The sequence below is a fragment of the Ursus americanus genome, chromosome 22, assembly GCF_024610735.1.
Source record: "Ursus americanus isolate L20-20 chromosome 22, mUrsAme1.1.p, whole genome shotgun sequence".
Classification (NCBI taxonomy): Eukaryota; Metazoa; Chordata; class Mammalia; order Carnivora; family Ursidae; genus Ursus; species Ursus americanus.
The window spans coordinates 40,012,966-40,029,122 of NC_142148.1; the positions used below are offsets into that span (position 1 = coordinate 40,012,966).

Below are 16,157 nucleotides of genomic sequence, written 5' to 3' on the forward strand. Positions count from 1 at the left end.
TCCACTACACTGCGATTCAAAAGGCTAAATCTAGGGACAAGGAAAAGGTGGGAGACACCTGCAGCAAAGAAGAAGGTGAGTAGGGTTTGTGGGGGGAAGAACCTGGAGAAGTTCACAGTGTTAGAAGGAAGAAAGGTCTGAGGGCAAGCATTTGACCCTACAGTGACCCCCATAGCCCTCACGAACACCAGAAAATAAGAGAACAAGTGTCTCAAAGCAAAGAAAAACCTGATGGAAAGAAATTCAGAAAAATTTCAGGTAGTTCAGGTAAGTAGTAGGTTGCTATCTTTATCATCCCTAACATTTGTCCCCTCCTTGCCCGAGTGATACACCAGTGTTTCCTTCAACAATGAGTCTACTTCACTTAGAGATGAGAAATAAGGGGCACCTGGGTGGCTCAGTTGGGTAAGCACCTGCCTTCAGCTCAGGTCATGATCCCAGGGTCCTGGGATCAAGCCCTGCATCGGGCTCCCTGCGTAGCCGGGAGGCTGCTTCTCCCTCTGCCCCTCCCCACTCCCACCACTTGTGCTCTCTCTCTCTCTCTCAAATAAATAAAATCTTTTAAAAAGGGGGGGGGAGAAATAATTAGGGGCACCTGGGTGGCTCAATCTTTTGAGCACCCAACTCTTAATTTTGGTTCAGGTCATGGTCCTGGGGTTGTGAGACTGAGGCCCTGTTGCTGAGCACGGGCTCAGCATAGAGTCTGCTTGAGATTCTCTCTCTCCTTCTGCCCCTCCCCCAGCTCTCTCTCTCTCTCTTAAATAAATAAACAAGCAAATAAATAAATAAAATTTAAAAAGGATGAGAATCAGAAGGAACCCTAACTGGAACTATGAGCAAATGAGTAGGGTGAGAAGAGGATGAGTAAAACATAAGCAAAGGCAGATAAAGAACACACGCCACATGAAGAACTGGCCACAGACAGCCAGGAAGAACTCAGACACGAAGTTACCAACGGTCTTACAGGAGCCACAAAAATCATCTCGAAAGAAGAGTCCAAAGAAGTAGGTATCCAGACTGAAAGAAAAGACTACAAGGGGGAAAGGGGTGGAAAGGTGAGCCAGCTCTTGGAGAAATGGCTGATTCTAGGGCTGGGACACAGAACAGGTGAGCTGAGCCTGGAGCATCTTGTAGGGCCTGAAAGGAAGTACCCAAAACAAAGAGCACCATCATGGAGTATGATGAAGGATGCAAGCATTCCCTGAAAGAGCTCCCAAAGGCCAAAGATGGAATAATCTGAAAAACAAAATTAAAAGAAAAAATAGTATTGGCTTATAACCAAAATATGACTGGATAAGCAAACAATTGAATAAAGAAAGAAATGGGAAAGAACAGACAAGCCCTCTATGCACGAGAATTCCAAATAACTTGTGGACACTTCACCCTCCAGGAAGTGGAACATACCCTTCCATGACTAAAATGTGTGCTGTGCACAGTGACTTCCTTCCAAAGAGTAAGTACAGAGAGGGGGAAGTCCTTTGCAGGGGAGAAACCTGGAGCAACCTCGGCCAGGTGATCGGACCAGTGTCAACAGGGATAAGCCCTACAGTGTCTGTCCCCTTCAAAGGATGTGATCACAATGGCACTTTACCTCTGTGGTTTCTGTCCCCTAAACCCACAACTCTCATCTAATCATGAGAAAAGCAGCACACAAATCCCAGTTGGGAACATTCTGTTAAATACCTGACCAGCATTCCTCAATACTGTCAAGGTCATCAAAAACAAGGTCAGTACACAAAACTGTCACAGCCAAGAGGAGCCTAAGGAGACACAGTAACTGAATGCAATGTGGTATCCTGAATGAGATTCTAGAACAGAAAAGGGACATTAGGTAAAAACTAAAGAGATCTAAAAAATATAGACGTTAATAATAATGTATCAATGTTAGTATTAGTTCACTCGTTGTGACACATGTACTATACTCATGTAAGGTGTTAGTAATAGGGGGAAGCCTTGGGTGAGAACTAATAGAACTACTGGAATAGAACTTCTGGTTTTCTGATGTGTCATGTTAGAAGCTTGGAAGCCATCATCCTTGCCCTCACAACAAGAAAAAAGCTGAACAGACTAGTTGTTGAAAGGCTCAACCACTCTTCTTAGATCCATCAGAGAACTGAGGTTAGCAGGCAAACACTTCCCCAAATTGGGGACACAGGTGGGCAGAGACAGAATCCTAGCCTAGGGGGCGCAGAAGGCTGCCCTGGAGGAAGGAGAGTCAGGAACACTTTCACCTGTACCCCGTGAGTTACCCGAGGTTCAGCGCAGAGTGCTCTTTGCCTTACAAGCTCGGTGTCTGTGCGGGGTCTGCATACTTCTGGTAGTTTTACCTCCACCCATGTTCTCACTGTGAGAGGGGAGAAAAGTCCACAGGAGGAGAGAAAAAAAATCACCTTTTTGAAATCCACCCAAAGCTGTTCTCCATAACAAGGCCTCCCCTCACGGGAAACTCTTACTGGAATTTAGCCACACCTTGGAATAACCAAAGCCTAGCCAACCTAGGGAAAGTGGAATGCCTGACAGCAGGCTCCCTGGAAGAGGAAACCTCATCAAAGACCTACAGGGCCCTGCCCCACACACCTCACCACCACAGCAGAGGGCTCCTGCACAACAAGGGATTGCAGATGAAAGACATGCAAGCCTCAGGTTCTACTGAAGAAGTCTCTAGGAAAACCCAAAGGCAGGAGAGACACAACCAAGGGCACTGGGGCAAAGGTTAGCCTCTGATACCACAGCTGCAGCAAATTGCAAACACCGCCTGCATCCTAGCCCATGAACCTCGAACCTCACACTAAAGGCCCATCTACCTCAGTCCCTTTTACCCAATACACCATGTCCGGCATCCAGCAAAAACTTAACAAGGCACGCTGAAAGGCAAAACAAAAACAAAAACAAAAAAGCGTCTAAACTATTCTAAAATAAAGAAAGTTAATTGGAAAATCACTACCACCACACTCTCCATCCCCACACTCCTCACTTATCCTCCCTAGCCCCAACCTGCTAAAATTAAAAAAATTAAAAAAAAAAAAAAGTGATCCAGAAATACTCCAGAAAGAAATAGAAAAACAAAACAAAAACCACTTATTGGAATGAAAACCCCAGTAGAAGAAATAAAAGTAGAATGAATATAATGAAAACACCCATGAACACACAGTACATAAAGAAAACAACACAAACTGAAATGTGCTAAGGGAAAGGGAACATGAACCACAAGTTTAGACCTAACCAAAGTGTCTTTTCAGGCATGCAGGCCACAGAGAGACATTCTCAAACACATAGGAACTCAAGTAAAACATATCAAGGGGCATCTTTTCCAAAACCTACTGGATGATCAAAAATAACCAACCAAGAAACAGCACAATATAAAGATCTCAGGAATGAAGAAATGATGGTAAAGTAAATATTGTCTCTATTTAAAATCACAACCAAGAGGGAAATATATTTGGCTTAGGTATAAAAGAATGTGAATGCTATATATCTTACAATGTAAAAAACATAATATAAAATGACTTTTAGAATTTGGGAGATGGGAGTTAACGAAGTGTGCTAATTTGTCTTTGTTAAAAGAGTCAACTGAGGGATGTGAGGGAGATCTGGCTGGGATATGTCACCCCACTGATCGCCAGGGTAGATTTGCCTGATCTGGCTGGCTAAGGTGGGTGTCCCCTTCCTCCCTCACCGCCCCATGTGCGTCCCTCCCCCCCCCCCCCCGAAGCTGCCCGCTCAGTTGCTCAGCCATAGAGGATGACCTTTGCCAACAGAGGAAGACTGTTCTTCCATCAAGGATATATGAGTAGCTGTGCTCTCCTGCTAGGACCTCCACACAGGCTCTCAAAAGTCAACTGATCGTTCATAAAAGGGAAACACCACTGATAATTTGTAAAATGGAAACACATTTGAAAACTAGCAACTCACATTCTTATGTTTGTTTATATTCCTTTTTCTTAAAGTCATATATATCTTAGAGAACTTATAACTTCTGGTAGAGCAACATTTAATTTGAAGTTCAGCAATTTCTTCAGTTTTATTTCATTTTCTTTCACTTCTGACACCTTCAAGTAAAATTAAACTTAATGTTAGCAATTAAAGATAGGATATCTAGAATGAACCTAAGGTTATAAAGGTATTTCATTCTTTCTTTTTTTTTTTTCTCATTTCAATTTCTTTTGCTCAACCTACATATCCATCCTTTTATCCATGCCTATTCATTTAAGTACTTAAGATAATGTTCATTAAATAGTAACATTAATTATATTTAGAGAATGATTTTGGGCGATCTGTTGCTTTCTCCCTGTATTATGTGAAATTTTTATAAATGAGCATGCATCATTTTTATAGAAACAATAAAAAGTGATTATTCTCTTTACAGATTTAATGGAACAGTTAAATTAACACCATATGTCTTTTTCTTTTAATAACCTGGGATTTGGGGCAATCAGATTTCAAGTCTCAGTTCAGCATGGAGCTGCTGGTATATTCTTGAGCAATGTATAGAAACTAGTTTCTCGTTTTATCACCTGTGAAACCTGAAGGAGTTGAACGAAGATGTTCAAGTTCCTTTTCAGCTCTGAAATTCTGTAACTCAAGTACCGATGATTAAAATCTCTGTATGCAGGACTTAGAAGTAGCATTTCAGGTACCATCGAGATGTTTTACCTATCCTCTGGGCTATATTGCTTTTGAGGAGTGTACTGACTTCCTGTAAAAGCTTCACAGCTTTTTCTTATTTGAAGAAAGGCCAAGGTATGTAGAAGGAAAATAGGGCCCAATATAATAATGAAGAGGCTGTAGAACAGAAAAAGGACAGACATAAATGGGGATGCAGTATTCATGAGAAATCCCTTAAAATGGTACCTCTTCCTGCTACAGTCATTATCCCTGCAGCAGGAGTGGGAAACGATGCAAAGACATTTGAGCTCTTATGGGAAAATTGTACGTTAAAGTTAAAAATGATGACTAAGATCAAATAAATTGGGTATTTGTAGAAGACATGGTAGGCCTGGAGAACACTGGAAGAAAACTTAACAGCCCAATGGCCCACTTTGCATAATTATGAAATGTGATTATGCAGACGAAAACACAGGAAACAAACAAATGAGGGTAAAACAGCACATTTCTTTGGCCTAAGAGAAACATAATGACAAGCTTGTTCTGCAATTCAGTAAATAAAGCATATTTTTAAGACAAAAAGGTTGAAATAAAAGCCATTAGAAAAATGAAATCAGTAATTTTGAGGCCTACCGGGTTTTCAGTGAAATTTGTCTTTCCCTTCGTCAGTGACTGTGGAGTCTAAAAACCCAAGTTATTAACTTTATTCCGAACAACAAGCCTCTAATTTGTAGGATGAACAATAAATCTACATGAAGAATTATCAACAGAGTGAGATAAGACAATTAGTAGTTGCTTATAACTAACAGCCCTTTTATGGAATTATCTGTGAATCTCAGTATTAAGAAAATGAAAGCACTGAGAATCCAGGCATCCATCACACTAGCTAGCCACGTATCTACCTGCATGTGTATCAGCAACACAGTCAGCATTCTCTGTTGCTTTGTAATATTTCTTAAGGATCTTGATGATCGCAGAGTGAAATTTTCATCTCCAGGTTGATTTTTCTCTTTCTGATTCCCAGTGAACTGACATAGCCCAATTATCTTCAAAGACCCATCACGCTGGAATCCTGACTTCAATGTTTATTAGATTATAATAAGATACGTCGGCCAGTCTGCTGCCATCAAGAAGACAAATTATATGTAATGGAAAAGTTTGCTTTCATTATAAGGCTTTCTCTCTTGGCCAAGTTCACTTTTTAGGTTAGCCAGACCCTATATTAGGTCCAGGTGGTCTCGGATGCAACAGACAGCACAGATTTTGATAAATGGCATCGTTATTCTGTGGATATAAATAATGGCAGCCCTTATACAAAAATTTAAATGAGTAATAAAAAGTCTTGCTTATCTTTTATGATTTTATAAAAATTAAGCTGCTAAAGCTACATGATACATCACTGAAAGAAAACTGAAAACAACTAATAAAGTGTGGAATCTTTACTAATGAAAGAAAAACATTTGACTTCTGTTACCACCTAATAAAAGTGCATTTTATTTTCATTCCTCGTTTACTAGGCATTTTTTTCCTTCCTCCTGTAACACTTGGCTAACTAAGTAGTACCTGATTTTTAAAGACGGGGTTGGGGGGTAGTGGGGAATTCCATCTGGCACTCTAATTGGTCAGATCAGTTTTAACCTGTCTTTTACAAGTAGACACACCTACACGATGACTGACAGCGTCTGAAACATCCATACCCTGCGGGTTTGTGGCTGTAAATTTTAGCTACTCCAGCTTTTGAGAAATGCAAATAATGAAAACTCATCAAAGGGCTGCCACAATTCTCACAGCTGACTAAGTGGGAGCATTTCTGACTACTCAAAATTAACAGCAGCTTCCAAGGTCTTATAAGAACAGCTGTCACTGAGAAATACACTCACAAACAAATAAGCAATTTTCTTCCAAGTTCTGTTAGAGGCATGAAAGAGCAACGCTTCAGAACAATCTAGTGGACTTATTAAAGCAGTGATGAGCTACCTTTAGACCTTTGATATGGTAACAAGCACACCCCAATATTTATGAATATCTGCCGTGTGCCTTGCCCAGTGCCGGGCGCATTCAGGACTCTCCTTCAACATCCGCGGAATGAGGGAGCAAGGCAGGACTCTTTGCTGGTGGCCCATGTGGAGTAGCCAGCAATTACAATGCGGACATACCACTGACAGAGCTGCTGTCCTGTTGTCACCAAAGTGCTAAAACTCGGAGTCATACTAGGTACAAAACCATCTCTGGATACACAGTTAAGACTGCACTGACTTGGTCATATTTGGTAAAAGGACTGTAACTTTTCTACATAAAATCTCACTCCTCCCAAAGCCAGTGTCAATCTTATTTAAGCATGAGCGAGGGAAGACAGATTTGAGGACATTCGTATGTGCCGTAACAATTTTTGAAAGTGAGAAATGTTTCAGATCTGTGAGAATTTAATATTGCATATTTAAGAATAATTACACAGTTGGACTAACTCAAATGCTTGCATTTTCTGTCTCTTATTATGATGTTACTTGCCTCCTTCAGGGGCTGAGGCATGGCAGGAACCTGTCATTGTCATAACATTTCACAGAAGAAACCCAGTTTCTGGTTATCCGTAGGGACTTGCTTATGTAACAGATTTTTGCAGAGAAGAGATGTTCTTCTCTTTGGTCTCATCTGGGGCACTTTGAAAACTCCCTCTTCTTGAATGAACATGGTCACGGAGAAGGAAACTCAAAGCAAAGAAGGACTAGGAATCAGGAGACATGAACTCTGCCTATGCCCCCAGTCTTGGTGTGACTTTCAACAAAACTCTGGGCATTTGAGTCCTCATTTCTAAAATGAGAAACCATGGAGTACCCAAACCTTTAAGGTGCCACGGCGTCCTTACGTTTCGTAGTGTGCAAATGGGTCCAACTCCCTGCTGCAGAAGTCTCCTTGCCAGCGGCAGACGAAAGCCTGCTACTCTGTGCTTCAGAGTTTCGGGTGGTCAAAGAAACAATCAACATGCTCTCACTGTCTAGGCTTAAGCTCGCCTGTCATTAACTTTGACAAGATTATTGGTCCCTGGAAATCACCTTTTAGAACTGGTGATAATAATGAAAAATCAACTAATGCTCCCGAGGTGGATGCAAAAGAAATGACAGGCGGCATATTAACCAGTGGCCCGGAGAGCATCATTTGGGGAATTTGGGCCCTAACTACACACTCTTAGGTCCACATCAGATTTATTGAATCAGAATTTCCTAGTGTGGCGTCTCTGCCCACATATCCTGGAAAAGCTTCCCAGCAAATTCTGATGCCTTCTGCTCCCAGCTCCCCTTACCCTTGAAAGCAGTGATTTAAATACTGTTTATCTATCGGGTGGAAAGAATGGTGGGATGCAAACCATACAGTGAGATACCTGAGTCTCTCTTAACATACTAGGTCAGGAAGCTGGCAGGCAGCGTTCTATTTTTGCCTCCATAGCTGTTTGCTATTTTAAAATTCAAGGGGTCTGAGGGCTTGGTGCAGGTGAATTTATCTAAGGCTTACTGGATGCTCCCTGTGGCTATGGTTGGTAGTATTATAATTTGGGTGGTGAGTAGATTTGCAATTTTTATATTAAATTTGGAATGCTGGTTATAAAACTGTTGAGAATGCATTTCTGTGATCGATGGTAAATAGCTGTCCAAAACAAATCCAAGGCCAATAGCCAGTTTCTTTTCTTTCCCTTCTTTTCTTTTCTTTCTTTCTTTTTTTTCCCCCCTGGTGCTGCTTTGGGGAAATTACTTGGAAAATAAAGAAGGTGAGAAATGGTTCTATCGGCACAAACTGAAAGTCCATATACAAATTAAATCACCTCTTGCCTAATCAGGATTTTTTTTTCCTTCCCATTGGTATTTACTGGGCACCCGGAGACTGCCAGACGTGAGCTAGAACAGTTGCTCTAACACAGAAGTCTTTCATGTTTTACTTGAAGGCTCTGAAAATATTTTTCTCCCTTAGCCCTGTAGGGAGAAGGGAGCCCCCTGGGGACGCGGCCGATGGAGGCTGATCTCCTGTTTGACACTTGGGGACTCTAATGACTCACCGTGATAACTCAGTTATGATGCAGACAGGCACATGCCATGTTCCACGTGACTTATGCTCTCCCCACACACCCAGGCATTAAAAGTTCCCTTAACATTTATTTGGATGGTACATTTTGATACATAACATAGCCCAATTCCATGGTTCGTCCTCTTGACTCTAGGCAGACTAACACATACCCGCTTCAGAAACACTCTTGGCCAAGATTACAAAAGGGCCCTCGATGAGGGATTCCAAAGCCTCACTGTTCTCAGCATGAGATAGTTCTCCCAAGAGGTGAGGTGCCCACTAGGCTCTAGCACTTGGAAGGGAGGCTTCCTTGTTAAATGTATTAAAATAAAGTCCTCTAAAAATTGGAGTTTGGCATCTCTGAACCTCCCAGAATGAGCAGCTCTGAGTGACCCTCTCATCTTCCAGCCCCCTGTCCTACTACTTCATTAAATACATTCAGAGCCCACTAGAAATCCAGAAAACAGAGGACAGGGGAACCAGGTCTTCGCTATTCATTCTAGTGGTTGAGAGGGAATATGGTGTTAAAAGTCTTTCTTTTCACAGCTTCTGGATAAGCTATGTTTTGATTTTTTTTTTAAAGATTTTATTTATTTATTCGACAGAGATAGAAACAGCCAGCGAGAGAGGGAACACAAGCAGGGGGAGTGGGAGAGGAAGAAGCAGGCTCCCAGCGGAGGAGCCTGATGTGGGGCTCGATCCCAGAATGCCGGGATCATGCCCTGAGCCGAAAGCAGACGCTTAACGACTGCGCCACCCAGGCGCCCCATATATTTTGATTTGATGGACTCATAGACTATGATGTGGATCCACAGGTGAACCTCACAGACACTAGACATTAACGGTAACTCTGCCTTTTCCGTGGCAAAAAGAGAACATTTGTTTCCGAGCATCTAACTTGACTGATGTTTAAAGGGATTGTACTACTGATTTTAATAGAGTCAAAAATTTTTCATACACATAAAGAGCACTGCAGAAATGATTTGCATGATAAAATTTCAAAGACATGCGCTCTAGCAGATGCCGCATATTACTTCCTAGTCACTTTCAATAACGTATTTTATCTGAGGCTTTCACAAGCTTTTACAAACTAGCTGTGGCATTATCATTTTACAGATGTGGAATCTGAAAACACAGGGTTTAATTTGATTAAGATTCCATACAAGGTCAATGAAGGGGAGCAGAGAAAGAAAGCCAGAAGGAGCTAATATCTTGCACCATACATGTCAGTATATCCAGAGGACAAATTAATTCAAGACAAAAGGGAAACCTATTTAGAATCTAAAAGAAACTGCTAAGATTAAGGAAGATGAATAAATAAACATAAAACAATTTTAAAAACCTTGAATAATGCAGCACTTCCAGTGAGGGCTCAGCCTCCTCAGACAGTGAATCTGAAAATAGAATGAGCATCATTCTGCCATTATGATCCGAGGTCACCTGCAGCCAATCTATTCTTCCTTAGTATTACACAGGACAAAGAACTTTGTTTTCTTTTTTATTCTGAAATTTGTCACTGTACAAAAGCAATGCACTAAATTTGTCTTTGGTTCCTGCTTTACCTCTGCCCTCAATCCCCATGTCTGCATTTCATGGGACCCAGTGGCTCCGTGTCCTTTCAATTCACAAACTTGTTGTGTGTGTAATAACCTTAAATTCCTTCTGTTTTCTTCACAGACATACGTTACAGCTAATAATCAACAACCCTTCCTATTTTAATTCACCACCCAAGTGTATATAAAGTATCCCTGAGGGATCTTCAGTTGACCTCACTCTCCTTAAGGAGACATTATAGTATACAGTAAATACTTAAGCAAATAAATATAAGTAAACAGGGAAATTAGAAGATTTAGCTGAATGATGGGTAAGGAATTCTTAAAACTTTGTCACTACCGGAGGCAAGGCCCTGGGCCTCTCAGTCTCCCCAATTTCTGTACGTTCTTTTCCTAACCTTGATTCTTTGTAAATTGGTCTTTAAGAACAGTTGAGCAATTACCAAATTGCTTCACAGGGAAAGTATGCATGTGTGAACCAGAAGTCATGTAGATATTTTAAATAATGTGCACATAGGAGGCACCTGGGTGGCTCAGTCAGTTAAGCGTCTGACTCTTGATCTCAGCTCAGGTCACGATCTCAGGGTTGTGAGATCGAATCCCGTTTCAGATTTGTGCTGGGCATGGAGCCTGCTTGAGATTCTCTCTCTCTCCCTCTGCCCCCTCCCCCACCACCAGCCAGCTCTTTCTCTCAAAAAAAAGAACATGTACAGAGAGGTAGTCACAACAGCAAAAACCTAGAAACTACCCATATAGTCCCTGAAGAGGATTCTGAAAATCCGGTACGGTGGTATGCCAACTTTGTTTACTAGGACCACTGCTCTTGGCAAACCCATCAATCGCTTGATAAATGGATAAAGTGTTGGTAGACTGGGGAAGTGATAGCTCTCTGGTGGGAAGCCACAGCTCCAGGCTTCCCCGAGTGAGGTGACTCTTACACCTCAGCACGTCCCTGTGGGTATACTGCTGACAAGCAGGGCTATCTGTCTCACACCTCTCTTAAGTCATTCAAAATGCTAAGTATGGCCTATGGGAGTCCTGTGAGTCTGAATGGTCGGCCGGACCCAAGAAGACCTTCTGAGGGCACTGCAAATGGTTACTTCAGGGGGCTAGAGGAAGAGAAACTTTCACATTCTATGTATACATCTTTGAATAATTTCAGTCTTTTACCATAAACATGGAACTTCTGATGTGAAAAGAAAAAAGAAAATCCCATAAAAGGAACTGTCACATCAAACTTCTTTAGAGATATATCCCCCAGGAAACACAGGCCTAAATTCCAGAAGGAAGTGTAAATGACTAGGATATAATTCAGAGTTCCAAAAGATTATAAGCGATAACCCAAACTAGAGTTTTAAGGTGAACGGAGATTCTCTATCTTGGCAAGCAATCACAAATCCTGTGTGTTTTGAATTCAAGCATATTTTTTCAATATTTTTTTCAGCTTGACTAAAAATGTGAAACCTTGTATAACTTGGTCAAGTTAGTGTGTATCGTTAGAAAAAAATCAGCCATCTTGCTACCCTTGCAACTAAGAGAACAAGAGTAGTTTCCTACTTGTATAGAAATAATGACCTCCATTTGGTGAAGGAATGAGGTAAATAAAACATGTCCCCACTTGGCTACGGAACAGGCATCTGTGAGGGGAAATCTTCAGCATCCTTCTATCTTAACCTTTTGACATTCCTGAAGCAAGGCTCCAACTCTGACAAGTCAAGTGATTTCTAGGACGTTGTCAGGCCACGTGGATCATTGGGAGGCAGCTGATTACGTCAGTAAGATTAGCGTTATACACAGAGTTGGCAATATTATGAACAATAATAAGAGCAATCCTAACTGCTGAAGACCTAATAAACATATTGATCTCAAGTCTCCACAAACACTTAGCAAGTAAGATTATGTGAAGGCAGGCTGCACAAAAGGAAAGTCAACTTTATGTTAGAAAATATAGCTGATATTCAACTTGACATTTAAGTTTCATCTTGAAAATGTTCAATGGGCAATGCTGTTCTCCTCTCACTGGAATAAGATTTATCTAGATCTACGATGACATGCTGCTGTATTTTTACAGATCACCTTTTTCCTCTATTCTTATTTTTACAGTATTATTCGGGTAGACACAGTAAATGGGGTCCAACCACCTGGGCTTCCACACTGGCTTCTACTGACCGGTTGTGTGACAAGAGGCAAGTTTCTGGCTCCAACCACAGGAGGTCACGAATGGCAAAAGCATAACACAACACCCAGGGCACCATCAGTGCTCGGCCAATGGTGAGGAAATTAGAGCGTGGCATTCCCTGCAAAGCTCAGTGGCATTCCCTCAGGCTTTGTAATTGGCACAACTTCCCTTTCTAGAGGCAGTGTTTTAGGATATCGCCACACGGTTTCAAACCACCACTCACATCACCTCCTCTCTTTCGAATAGATGCACACATGTGTAAGTTCTTAACATTTTTTGCCCCGAGAAGAAAGAAATTGTAAGTCACAAGGTTGGACTCCACAAGGAAAAGCAATTTCCGATCGTGGGTGTCATTTAGATCACGAGCCTGTCTTCTGGAAAAACACTTCTGTGACAAGTCCTACATGGACAGAATGGAAATTCCAGCTTAGTTTGAATGTTCAGACCCTCTTGAATAGCATCCAGTGGTTTCCCACAGCACTCGGGATCGAACTCCCGGCCCTACGTGATACAGTCCCTACCCACTTCCCTGCCCTCATCTCTACCACACCTGACACTTCACAGGTCTTCACATTCTTGGAACATGCCAGGCTTGGTCCCATTCCAGGGCCTGTGCATTCGCTGTTCCCTCTACTGAAGATAGGCTCACCCCCAGGTTTTCATGCCCACCTCCTTATAACATTCAGATTTCTCCCAGCATGCCCAGCTCTCATGCCACACTATCACACTGCCTTGGCACTTAACATTATCTAAAATTATCTCACTTATTGGTTGGTTTGTTTATTGCTCATTCTCCCTGCTTTGCGAGAGGAGGGAACGTGGCTGTCTTGCTTACAATGGTATTCAGCGTGGAGTTGTTCAATACAGACTTATGAATGAATGAATGAGAGCAGCTCGCGTTTCCTCATTCAAATGTCACTTTTTTCAGCAGGTATGTGATACATTCTTTCCTCCCTTGAGAAGAATTTTACATGTGTGATCATCTTTGTTCATTAATTTCGCCTGCTAACACGCAACCTCTTTGATTTACATGTTTATTTCACTGTTAACCTCAGGTATGTTTTCTTATATTTTTAAAGATCGCTTCTGTTTGTTTTGAAGTTTTCTTTAACAACACCGATTAGGGCTGTGCATTCTTTCTTTGCAAACTCATGTCTCTCACCTCATATTTCAACTAAAATGTCGCTTCATCAGAAAGCCCAACCCTGAAACAATCTTATACTAAATGCCCAACATCTCCTGCCCCATTACATTTTACTGATATTTTCCCTCAAAGTCCTGCAGCTCACTTAAGATGGTAACTGTCACATAACACACATACTCGTTAAGTGCTAGCTATTATATTTTCCTTGCTTACTGTCAGTCTGTCCGAGTAGGAATTGAGGATACGTAAGAGAAGACATTTTTTGTTCTTGTCCACCACTCCATTATTATAATATACTAAATGTGTCTACATAGTATGGCCCTGAACTAATGTCACTGAAAGAATGGATATGAAATAAGTCATGGAATGAATGATACATATATACACATTTATATCGTCGGGGAATTTAGTAAGTTAATAGAAAAGCTGCACAGCGTTAAAGTATTGGGATAGTAACTTATAATCAACCAGGTAATGAGCTGCAAAGCTCACTTTAAAAACAAGTCACTCTATACATTAATACGTACATGATACTTCCAATTTTTATTGTCAATATTAACTTGGGACATGAAGAGTAAATTGCAGAAACTTAATAACTTGACTTTGATGCAGTTACTTCTGGAACTGAAGCTTCTTGAGGAACACGGAACTAAAATTCACACCTGAAGTTCTTCAATTTTTAATTGAATACTATTAATACTTAACAATGGGATTTCAGATAATTCAATTTTACCAGAACTCAAGGAACCATCTTATTTACAAAAAAGGAATTTTCTTTATATTTATATTGGGTAAGAAAGAGAAGAAGGCATGGGAAGGTTAAGGAAACATTAGTTATTTAATGTGAACTGAACTAGAAAAAAAAAGTCTAAGTTATTTTTCAGGATATCATAAGAAACTATAAAAATAGTGCTGAAAAGCAATACTTAGGTTAGGGAAAGCAGCCATGAGACAGTGACTACTGACTGATTTGCAATCCCCTCAAGCCAAAATTCCCAAAGAGCTGTGCCGATACAAGGTTTCCTGTAGTTGAAATAAAAGTAAATAAATAAATACTCACTTGGAAGATACACACTACTTTTAGAAATACTTTTCTCTGCTAAAAAGTAAGATTCATTTATTTACTTGTGAGAGAACGAATGACTGCGAACAGGGGGTGGTAGGGACAGAGAGAGAAAGAGAGAGAATTCTCAGGCAAACTCCCTGCTGGAGCCAGATGCGGGGCTTGATCTCACCACCCTCAGATCATGACCTGACCCAAAACCAAGAATCAGACGTTTAACCCACTGAGCCACCTGGTGCCCCAAATAAGAAATACTTTAGGGGCGCCTGGGTGGCACAGCGGTTAAGCGTCTGCCTTCGGCTCAGGGCGTGATCCCGGCGTTATGGGATCGAGCCCCACATCAGGCTCCTCCGCTATGAGCCTGCTTCTTCCTCTCCCACTCCCCCTGCTTGTGTTCCCTCTCTCGCTGGCTGTCTCTATCTCTGTCGAATAAATAAATAAAAAATCTTTAAAAAAAAAAAAAAAAAGAAATACTTTAAATACTAGTCTTTGTCCAAAGAGGAAAAGAATAACAATGTATCCATACACTGGATATTTGATCAGATGCATGAAATGTCTCCCTGCTTCTAGATAATTCCATATTTACAATATACCTCCCATCCATGTCTGATGGCAAATTACCTTTTAAGACTTAACTTCTCATTAAGAAGTCTAAGCATTAATATAGTCTTTTTTAAGAGAAGAAAGGGCAAATCTATACTGAGGGATTTACTACTATTTCATTTAAATAGGTCTTACAGTTCAAAAGTTGTAAATTGATTAAAATATTTATTTAAAGTTCGTTGTAAATTTTATGAAAAGGATAGAATTCATTTACCATCACTTTATTATCACTTTCAAAATCTTGTGTTCAGTAAATGTTTTAATTGTGTAGAATGGAAATGGAACAAAGAACAGAAGTTAAAAAGCTAAACCTTTGACAGATGAATAATTGCAATAAAACTTGGTGACACTTACAAGCTGATACCTAAGGGGGGGAGCATTGATAATGCAATCAGCTCATTTGCTTTATAAAATAAATGTTCTTAATTGGAGATAATTATTTCATAACTTACCTCTGCATACTTTAACTTCAATGTTTTATGCATTTCTCGAAAACGACTGTAGCGCCTGAATACAGTCCACGTCTCATCTAGGACAGTAATCTATTAACCGGGAAAATCAAAATAAATCAGCATTAATTAGAGGGAAAAAATGACTAGCATTTTTTAAAAAATAATTTTAAAATTAACAAAAAGTGATTAGCATGTAAAATGTCTCCAGAACTGAAAACATTAATCTAGCTGCATAAATAAGACTTATAAATAAAAGCGCTCGCTACTTAAGGATGCATCTCTGGTTCCCAAATCTGCTTATTAGCAGTATGTGCCCGTGTAAAATGAGAGACAGTTACCTCTTCATGGTTTATAAAACCTGTCCGTTAACCCTCCACTTGGGTTGAGGAAAGTAAATCCCGAAGGGTGACCTTTCTGTTATGGCACTGTGACCATATAAAAGGTCACTGTAGGTTACCACATGCCACCATAGTGGACAGGATGGAAAAAAATGAGAAAACAAAAT

General features: G+C 40.7%; 1 protein-coding gene across 5 annotated transcripts in view; it reads right to left on the reverse strand.

The window, feature by feature from the left end:
* The window catches only part of KIF16B (kinesin family member 16B), a 305,749-nt gene that overhangs the window by 65,125 nt on the left and 224,467 nt on the right, over positions 1-16,157 (reverse strand). For 4 of the 5 annotated variants that reach the window (XM_045809379.2, XM_045809362.2, XM_045809387.2 and 1 more), the window contains one exon: positions 15,653-15,742. In XM_045809379.2, coding sequence (XP_045665335.2) covers positions 15,653-15,742 — 90 coding nt within the window. Of the gene's footprint in view, positions 1-3,912; positions 4,050-15,652; positions 15,743-16,157 lie in introns of all 5 variants that reach the window. The other variant, XM_087853759.1, reaches the window with a different exon arrangement.